Raw genomic sequence first — 10,864 nt, forward strand, 5'->3', positions numbered from 1 at the left:
TGTTTTATATCGTTGCAGCTGTTCAATCTACAGCGCCCATCGGTGAAAGTGGCAGTGTGTGTACGGAGCGGTGGCGGAGAGGACATCGTTACAACATCGCACCTTTCGTCTATAATTCGGGAGAAGAGGCGGGTACAGATGCAAATAAAAAATAAACAATGAAGCCTTAACAATGAATGAACTCACCTTTCCTGTTCTTTTATTATATATCATTAGTGTGCATGCCTGTAAATTTACATACTAAACAATATGAAAACTAACATTAGTTTTGTACCATATTATATATATATATATATATATATATATATATATATATATATATATATATATATATATATATATATATATAATATATATATATATATATATAGGTATATATATTGTCATACTTCTTCTTTCCCAACCAAAGAAAAAAATAAATAAAAGATCCATCGGAATAAAATTTTATGATTTCATTATAAACAAAATGTATATAGTAATTTAAGATAAGATTTAGTGTAGATAAGAATAGAAATTTGTTTGGCAAACGACCTTTTCCGTTTACAACAAAATTATCAAAAAAACCCCTTTGTGTAGAATTAGAAGACATTTTACCTGTAAGTTAATCTTGTCATTGTTTGTGTAATAAATGACCATATTCTAATCTTTGGAAACAGGTATAGATTGTGTATTAACAGACTGAGGATAGAAAAATCAATTTTTATTTATTCTTTCTCTGAAACAGTAATTTGGTCTTCCCAAATGATACACAGAATGTTTAGAACAAACATTAAGAGTAGTAAACAAGATTTGAGCTTTTGATTGGATAGTCGTTTTTGAATGGTAATGGGGTTAGCCTGATTAGGAGACGGGGAGAGGCAGTTGTAATTTGGCCATCGAAGGAAACAGTCGTTTGTTAGAAGATAGGGTGTGGTTCCTGAGTTTGGATACCGGCATTGTGAAAAGAAATGAATAGTTTTGCAGAAGGAGATAACAAGTAGATTAAAAGAGGTCCTTGTATCTACCGTGGGCATTTTGTGAAGTATATGTGAAAGTAGTTTTACGGCATCAAGTTGACAAAAGGAGGTCCTTGTGTCATAAATAAGTAGCTGAGTTTTTGGAGAAGTGAATCAGGTGTTTTTGTGCAGTCTGCAGGAGGTTTGCAGAGACGTTAGGAAGGAGCCGAGGTGCCAAAGAGGAGAGATCACATTGTTGAGGAGACTGGACCTTTCTGGGTATGTGCCAACATACAATTCAATAAAAAAAAAGCTGTAAGTGTTTTGTACAATTGAAATTGGTATCTGTGTTGACATCATGGTTATTATCATTCAAATTTAAAGAATTGAGTTTTGTTTGACTAATCAAAAGTTACGGTTTTGTTGTTTTTTGTTTCAAGTAAAGGAAAGTTTAAGTAAAATTGGTTTTCACTTAGTATAAATTTATGTAGATTTAAAATCTTATTATTATAAAAATCTTATTTATTTTCTTCTATGCTGATTGATAAGATAACGGCAGAAGTTGAAAATTGTTTTATTCCTTTCTTATATAAAATAAAGAATACTTAATTTTTGTAATACTATTTTCTTTTATTATTATCCTTCTTCTCTATCTCGATAAAGGACAACTAGAAAATCTTTGAATCCATCGAACACAGGTAATCTAAGGAGTCTTATTTTACATTTGATAACAATTAAATTATAATTTTTTTATTGGCTCAATAAATTAAAATCAAAGTCAAAATAAACAATCATAACAAATGGCCCCCAACGTGTAAGGCGTAGAAAGTATTTCTAGCTGAAATTTAAAATGATAGAGAGAGAAAGCAGATTAATTGAAAATGTATTTGCCGATGGTTAAAGTTTATAATATTTGCTTTTATGACATAACATTTCAAATTTCTCTAGGTACAAATTTTTGCATGATATATTTTATGATATTTGATTGATTTTTACAACTGACAAAAGTTTTAAATTTTATTGCATTTATTTGAATTTATTGCATTTGGGATAAGAGGAAAAGTTTTCATCTTTGCAAAATTACTCGAATTTCATATTTGGCGGGGATATTATTGCACAAATTTCAAAGCTTCACATTTGGCGGGGACAAAAACAGTAACGAAAAGAAACAATATGTCGACCACAAGGAGTCAAAGCAAAATGCAAGAAAGGAAGGAGGATAACAGAGAAGAGGAAACAATTGTTGAAGAAGGATCGGATAATGAAGGAAATGCTACAATAATGGAGGAAAGAAAAGAAACACGGATGTTAGAAAAATTATTAGCAATGATGCAAATACAGACACAAACAATGAATGAAACATCAAAGAAAATGGATAGAAATCAACAAGAAACATCACTAAAAATGGATGAAACAAAACGAACAATGGAAGAAAACCAACGGGAAACAAGGCAAGCAATAGAACTAAATAACAGAAATATAGAGCAGCGTTTGGAAAACTATGAACAAAAATTAGAAGAAAATGGAAAAGCGTTTAGACAAATATGAAAATGATGTAAAAATCCGTTTAGAAAAAGTCAGAGAAGAAACAGAGAGGAAACTAGAGATGCAGAGAGAAGAAATAGAAACTAAAATGAAAGCTATTAAGACTGTCCAGAAAAAGGAATTAGAACAGTTAGAAGAAAAATTTGAAATGGCGCTACAAGAAGACAGGAAAGAAGTTGAAAATTGTTTTATTCCTTTCTTATATAAAATAAAGAATACTTAATTTTTGTAATACTATTTTCTTTTATTATTATCCTTCTTCTCTATCTCGATAAAGGACAACTAGAAAATCTTTGAATCCATCGAACACAGGTAATATAAGGAGTCTTATTTTACATTTGATAACAAATTAAATTATAATTTTTTTATTGGCTCAATAAATTAAAATCAAAGTCAAAATAAACAATCATAACAATATATATATATATATATATATATATATATATATATATATATATATATATATTAGTTTTATATATAATATAATATATATTATCTTATACTATATCAGTTTTACACTAACAATAGTTTTAATGGATTCGATGGTTTGTTTGTGTTGACATAACCCATATATTTAAAGCAACACATATTATTATTATCTAAGTTTGGAAACGTCAAATGAAATGTGTTTATTGTTTAAATATATTTATTTTTTATAATACAAATATTCCTAAAACTATTTTTCGAATCAATTTTTCACTCGATAAATATAAAAATTTGGTTAAATACTCAATGTGTGCAATCTCAAATGTGTTTCTAAATTATCATTTATTGCGAACTGTTAAAAACAAATTTCACACGTGTATGGTTTTTCTCCAAGGTGAATACGTGTAGGGTTATCTAAAAACTTCTCTGGGTAAATTGTAAGGTTTTTCTCCAGAGTGTGCTCGCAAATGCTTCTTCAAATTTGACATTTGAATAAATTGCTTAAAACAAATTTCACACTGGTAAGATTTTTCCCCAGTGTGCACTCTCAAATGTCTTTTTCAAATTACAATCAATATTAAACTGCTTAAAACAAATTTCACACTTGTAAGGTTTTTCTCCAAAGAACCAAAATGACTATCTACAGAACACTGATTAGACTCGTAGTAACCTATGGATGTGAAACTTGGGTAATGACGAAAAAAGATGAAGCCCAACTCAGGACATTCGAGAGAAAAATACCGAGGAAAGTATATGGCCCGGTACAAGAGGAAGATGGCACATGGAGAATCAGGAGAAACGACGAGGTTAATGAGTTAAATGAAGGTTACGACATTGTAAGATTTGTGAAAAGTCAAAGACTGTCATGGCTGGGACATTTGCAGAGACAAAACGATGCAAAAACAACAAAGAAAATGTTACAATGGAAGCCCATAGGAAGGAGAAAAAAAGGAAGGCCGAGATCGAGATGGTTGGATGACGTGGAAGACGACCTGAAAACAATGAACATAAGACAATGGAGAAGAAGGGCACAAGAGAGATGTGAATGGAAGGACATACCCAGACAGGCAAAGACCCATCCAGGATTATGATGCCAAAAGAAGAAGAAGAAGAAGGTTTTTCTTCAGTGTGCACTCTCAAATGTCGTTTGAAATCACTTTTATCAGTAAACTTCTTTAAACAAACTTCACACTGGTAAGGTTTTTTTCCAGTGTGCGTTCTCATGTCTTTTCATATTACCTAATTGAGAAAACTGCTTAAAACAAATTTCACACTGGTAAGGTTTTTTCCAGTGTGCGATCTCATGTCTTTTCATATTACCTAATTGAGAAAACTGCTTAAAACAAATTTCACACTGGTAAGGTTTTTCTCCAGTATGCAGTCTCATATGTCCTTTTAGAGCACATTTTTGCCTAAACCGCTTAAAACAAATTTCACACTGGTAAGGTTTTTCTCCAGTATGCAGTCTCATATGTCCTTTTACAGCACATTGTTGCCTAAACCGCTTAAAACAAATTTCACACTGGTAAGGTTTTTCTCCAGTGTGTACTCTCAAATGATATTTCAAGTCCTGTGCACGAGTAAACTGCTTAAAACAAATTTCACACTTATAAGGCGTTTCTCCAGTATGCAGTCTCATATGTCCTTTTAGAGCACATTTTTGCCTAAACCGCTTAAAACAAATTTCACAGTTGTATGGGTTTTCTCCAGTATGAATGTTCATGTGTTCGTTTAAATGAAGTTTTCGAGTAAACTGTTTGAAGCAAACTTCACACTTGTAAGGTTTTTCTCCAGTGTGTACTCTCAAATGACGTTTCAAATCCTGTGCACGAGTGCACTGCTTAAAACAAATTTCACACTTGTAAGGTTTTTCTTCAGTGTGTACTCTCAAATGATGTTTCAAATCCTGTGCATGAGTAAACTGCTTAAAACAAATTTCACACTTGTAAGGCGTTTCTCCAGTGTGTAGTCTCATATGATTTTGCAAACTAAATTTTTGGCTAAACTGAGTAAAACAAATTTCACACCTATATGGTTTTTCTCCAAGGTGTGAACGCATATGTCGTTTTAAATTTTGAGAAAATTGCTTAAAACAAATTTCACACTTGTACAGTTTTTCCCCAGTGTGAATTTTTTTGTGTTTATATAATGAACTTCTATGGGCAAACTGCTTAACACAAATTTCACATTTTAATGTGTTTTCTTCAACAAGTTGACTCATATGTTGCTCTTTTTTACATGTATGTACGGGTAGTGTTTTCATATTTTCCAATGTGTTCTTCTCTTGGGGAAGGCCTAAAATAAAATAATATACATTTATTTTTTTTCAAAACATATATTTTTTCGCCAAAAAATATTGCTGAAATATACTTAATTTAACAAAATCTAAATACTTTTATAGTTATTTATGGGCAAGCCCAATTCTATAAAAAGAGAGAGACCCATTTTTTACAGTAGAGCAGAAATAAAATTAGAATAAAAGCATAATATTAATATGTATAAATGGTTTTTAAAACGACTGGTGGAGTTGTTAATCAGATGTAAATTATAAAGGGACTTAGCTAGCTTCAAAACTCCAGGTATGAATGAAAAGAGTGCATAACTGAATCTACGAAACAGTACATGAAAAAATGTTCGCACTTGTCTAGTTGAGTGAGGTGGTACGATCAATTTGATCTTATTGACAAATTGGGAATAACTACATATACCATTTATGATATTAAAAAGTAGTGTAAGGTTGTTTTCTCCGGCTCTCAAGAGAAAAGATCTGTAATTAATGTTGTTAAAGAGTATAATCCCTATGAATATGAAGCTTGAAAGCAATAAAATGGAAAAAAATATTTTTAACTTATTCACGCTTCCTAATCTACATTAAGTAGTGTGGACTTACTAATGTAGAAGTAAAGTATTCTAATGCAGGTTATATTTATCAAGTCACTAGTGTTTCTCTTTACGAAACCCAACTTTTTCATAAATTTTTGTACTATGCTGATGATGTGACTATTTAAACTAAGATATGCTATAGTACAGTCATAGAGAGCATAAAAACAGTCCTAGTATATCAGTTAAGACTATTAACTGATGCCAAGTATATTACTGAAGTATGAAAACAATAATGTGAAAAACTTTTGCATAAGGCAATATTGCGAGTGGTCGAAGGAACAGTGTGAGTCAATTTACATATCACTACAAAAGACAGGCGCAACTACAAACTGTAGCAACTACAGAATAGTTGTGGTAACGGATGCGAATAAGATTATACTTCATGTTACATGCAACCAGTTAAAACCTTTCTTGCTCTTCTGATAAACAAACAGTCATGTATGGAAAAGGAATGAGGAGACAAAATTTGAATGTCCTGCAAATACTAATAAATGCATATTAATTTAATTTAAAAAACCTATTTATTCTTCGTTGATTTCACTGGACTTATAGTTGCCAAGTAATTATTGCAGAAAACCTTATCTTAAGCTTATTACAAAGTCATTTGTATGTGAGTGGTGTCGTTAAGTTTCGAGAGGTATCTACCATAAACAAATAGTCCAGTCACAGATGAACGCAATTTTGTAAGAATTTTTGACCACACTTTTACCACTTTTTGTAATTTAAACATTAAATTTACAATATCTTGATTTAAAATCAAGCTTTTGTAGACCAATACTTGATGGAAATAATATGTAATAATAAATAATATTTAATATTCCATATATACTACATGAGTACAGTGTATTGTACTACAGTATATATAGATATGTGTAATGTTTTAGTGGAAATTTTAGAACTTTGTTTATGTAATATTTATTATCCTTGTAGTCTGTTGTTCCCATGTCTAAAATTGTATATCGTTAAAGAGTAATAATACTGAATAGCACATATAATAATTAAACATACAATAGATTATCATTTATTACTTTCTGGCTGTGCCGGAAGTGAACAAAGGAATTCATTCAAATAAAAGCCATACTTATAATAATGAAAATCCTTGCTAATTAGAAATTAATGACGACACAATCATTATTATTCTACATTACTGGGATTGTTTAATATATTTTGAAACTTCTGTGCATGCAGTCCAAGATTTAATTTTACCTAGTTATTTTATATCTGAATTACTGCATTTACAATGAAACTGGAAAGGTGTAATTAAAAAAGTAATGGAAACAGAAGAGAAGTGTGTATTATTCCTAGTTCCTGTTAATAAATTGATTATTAATTTAAAAGATGATGACGAATCTGATATAACAACTGATGTTGAAACTAATGTGGATGATTAAATGTATTATAAAGTGTGAAAATCGACGGACAAAAAGTGCCAATGTCATTGCTATTATTGTTACATATATTGCTAATATTTATAGTTATTTTATCGCATACAAAGTGCCAATATCATTACTATTAAGTCTCTTCTTTAGGGTGGGTTCACATTGGAATTTTTTTAGTTTTTTTCTTTATAGCTCCTGAACTTTTTAGTTTTTTCCTTAATGAAATGAAGATTTCTTTAAAAACTACCACTATCCTGTTTACCCCAGCCATCCACCTGAACCGACTCCTATCCAATGTTCCAACTGTGTATTGTATACCCACACTACATAGAACTTCACCCTGCTAATAAGCTGTAGGAAATGCCAAGGAAAAGATCCAACACAAACAAGCACTTCTCTTTCAGAGAAATGTTTGTCATGCAATGTTGAAAACCAACAAGCATGGTCACCTAAATGTTCTAAACAGACCAACTAAATCTATCACAGGATAGGTCTTTGTACTCAAAATTCCATCAAAAATTACTGATACAAGCAGGATACATTCATCAATGACATATCATGATCATAACACCATCAATAACTGGTTCCAAGTTTCATTCTACTTCAAAAATTCTAAATTACATATTTTCCTTATCTATATTCACAATTCTTCTTTAATCAAAGAAATGATCTTGAAATATCCAAGTTTTGTCAAATACCTACAGCTCCTACATTTATCATGGCAGGTAACCCAACACAACTGAGGATATATTACTATGTTCTAAAAATATTATAAATAATATTGCAAATGTAATTGAACTCCAGATATGGGCAGTGATCATCTAGCACTGCAATTTGATTTTAATCTACAGCTTGATCCTAATCATATTAATGAAGTTACGCTGTCTAACATAGCAAAATGTAATGTACAAAATTTAAATAGTATAATAGGAGTTTTACATGTATGACAAAACATTTGTCCAAATTTTATCACTATGTTATCTAAATTAATCATAGAAAACTCATCCAAGCAAAAGAAATCACCTTTTAATTATAATTAGGCACCCTTCATTTTATTTCTAATTAAACTAAAGTGACAGTTACTTAGGCAGATCCAAATCAATGATGCACATACATTAAAATCACATTTTCTCTGTCGCACTGGGGGAATGGGCTGGTATGTCCGTTTCCACTATTCGACAGAGAAAACTGATGCAAAGCAATCCCTGCATCTTGTTCTAATTTGTCAGGTTTATCGACCAAGTGACCTAAATGACCAATAAGAAGGTCACATGGTTGATAAACCCAGATCATTAGAAAGAGATGCAGGGACTGTTTTGCATCAGTTTTCTCTGTTGCACTGGGGGAATGCAACTGTATGGCAGCAGTCAGTCTATTTGTATTATATGGCTATGGTATCACCTGACACAATCTAACCTAACCACACCAAACCTAACTCAGAACTCATGGCCTTCTGTAATCAAATGGTTGTGGTAAGCAACCAGCTCTATTTCCAGTTATCTATTTTTTTAAATTCTTCCTGTGTAACCTATGTATATTTTTGAACATATACCAAGAGTCAAGAGACTTATATATACTTTTGAACTGCAGTTTATATCATGTCTCCCTGTCTATCTTTATTATTTGTATGTATTCCCCTAAAGAAAGATTGGTTTTAAGACAGTGTTAATCATTGTTCCTTTTAGATATACATATCTGTTGATAAACTAATAACCTTAGTTTAAAAAAATTTAGTAGTTTTTATCATAGTGTTTGTTAAATATTGCTATAATGTTTGTAAAAATCCTTTAAAAACTGCCATAACAATATATCTAGACCACGATACATAATTCATCGTGAAAAATAATCAGTTGTTAAATCTAAAATACATAAAAATGAAGTTGAGTACCCAATATAATTAATGCATTCATGAACCACTTACCCCTTGGATTTGTTTGTCTTTCTTTAAATGACGAAAGTTTATGTTCCTCTTGTTCTATTTCAGTAGTTATGGGAAGTTTTTTTAGGGCTACACAATCAAAAGTATCCTGTGTAATTTCTCTATTAGGTTCCTGCTTAATTTCAATTTTACAAATATCCAAAGGACCATCATCAACAGCATTAGAATATATTTCTGAGTAACACGTCTCATCACTAACTTCTTGTTTTATTTCCATTCTTTTAAACTTTGGTTTTGATTTTTGTTTATCAAAAATAATTAAACATAAAAAATAAAACCAAAACCAACTAACCACTCCTTGCGTGATTCCAAAGAATATAGACGCTTGCTTGTTTGTCTTGTTACTACCACAGACGGTGATCTGTGGTTACTACATCCATAGATCCATATCAGAGAAGAGAGAAGTTCGTTAGTTCTCTGCATAGAATAAGTTCTCTGTCCATATCATAGAATAATCGATGTGTTCGGTTGTTCTCTGGTCCATACCATATCATCCAAACAATAGACCATGATGTGCCCAAGCCCAAGACCAAGACCCATGCGTATATTCATCTATAGTCTATCTAATTTACTTACCGGTGCACGTCATTATCATTGACAGAATTCGAAGTTGACGTAGTTGTCAAAGACTAAAAAAATCCTGAATCCATTTTAAATCAAATAGGTCACATAATTATTGCAAAAGTGGATAATATAACAAAACAAATTAATATTTAATGTAAATAATTAGAAACAAAACAAGAGTTAAAAAATAATCTCGGTAAAAACAATTTGAGCCGCTTGTATGGGCCGTATAAAGATGTAAAATGGAATACATAGATATTTACTTTATTGAATAGAATATTTATTGATATGAATATTATTAAATTGCACAATAGTTGTTTGCAGTTGAAACGCGCTGTTTCTTCTCAATCGACTGAAATACGATTGATTGCATAGTGATTTAAACTAATAATTTACTTAACACTATCAACATTTGTCAATAGTATGACATAACCTATAAACTCAGTTTCTCAACTTTTGTGTCAATCTAACAATTAATCAATCAATCATAGTTTACGATAATGAAATATTAGTGTACAATTATTTACCTTTATTGTTGTAGTTGTTGTAAATGACGAATCTAAGCACTCCACATTTTCACTACAGACACAGCTGACGATACTTTAACCACACGTGTGAACTTGTATTATGACGCTTTCTCGGTTTTCCAACGCCAAGAACGCTCGAGAAAGACAGAGACACAAGCACGCACCGATTCAACGCGCGTAATTCTCTAGTGCTGCGCGCGCAGCGGACCGATCATGTTTGAGTGGGAGAGAGGCGCAAGGCATTCGCCGGTCCGGCGGGCCTCTCTCTCGTTCGGTGACTCATCGTAACAGACGTGAGCGGGCGTTACACTTTTTCATGAGTGACTCCGAGCCACAACCTAATTTAAGACGTTGTCACGTCAAAACGCTTTATAATGCATTTACAAATTAAATGAAACATATTGTGTATTTCTTTAAGTTAACATTAATAGAAATCTTTAAATATTATTTCTACGCGTATATAATAAAATATATCTAGTGGCTAAATATTTCGTGTTGGTATTATGTGACCTCAATGGCTATGACGTGCAACGGTATGTAAATTAGATGAAGTATATATTCTTTGCTACATCCACCATACACTTACATGTGTAAGTGTATCGCGGCTACATCTTTGTTATTATGTACTAACTAACTAACTTGGCGTGATTTTTTAGAAAATATTTA

The 10,864-nt window shown here is 31.4% G+C and overlaps 1 protein-coding gene across 1 annotated transcript; it reads right to left on the minus strand.

The window, feature by feature from the left end:
• Positions 1 to 3,049: 3,049 nt before the first annotated feature.
• Positions 3,050 to 9,614, minus strand: LOC140434417 (uncharacterized). The gene is made up of 2 exons (XM_072522670.1): positions 9,090 to 9,614; positions 3,050 to 5,201 (listed from the first exon to the last, which is right to left on the minus strand). The coding sequence occupies exons 1-2, from the start codon at positions 9,322 to 9,324 to the stop codon at positions 4,093 to 4,095; spliced, it is 1,344 nt and encodes a 447-aa protein (XP_072378771.1). The 5' UTR covers positions 9,325 to 9,614; the 3' UTR covers positions 3,050 to 4,092.
• Between the last annotated feature and the right edge of the window lie 1,250 nt (positions 9,615 to 10,864).

Source organism: Diabrotica undecimpunctata, chromosome 2 (assembly GCF_040954645.1).
Source record: "Diabrotica undecimpunctata isolate CICGRU chromosome 2, icDiaUnde3, whole genome shotgun sequence".
In the NCBI taxonomy this organism is placed as follows: domain Eukaryota; kingdom Metazoa; phylum Arthropoda; class Insecta; order Coleoptera; family Chrysomelidae; genus Diabrotica; species Diabrotica undecimpunctata.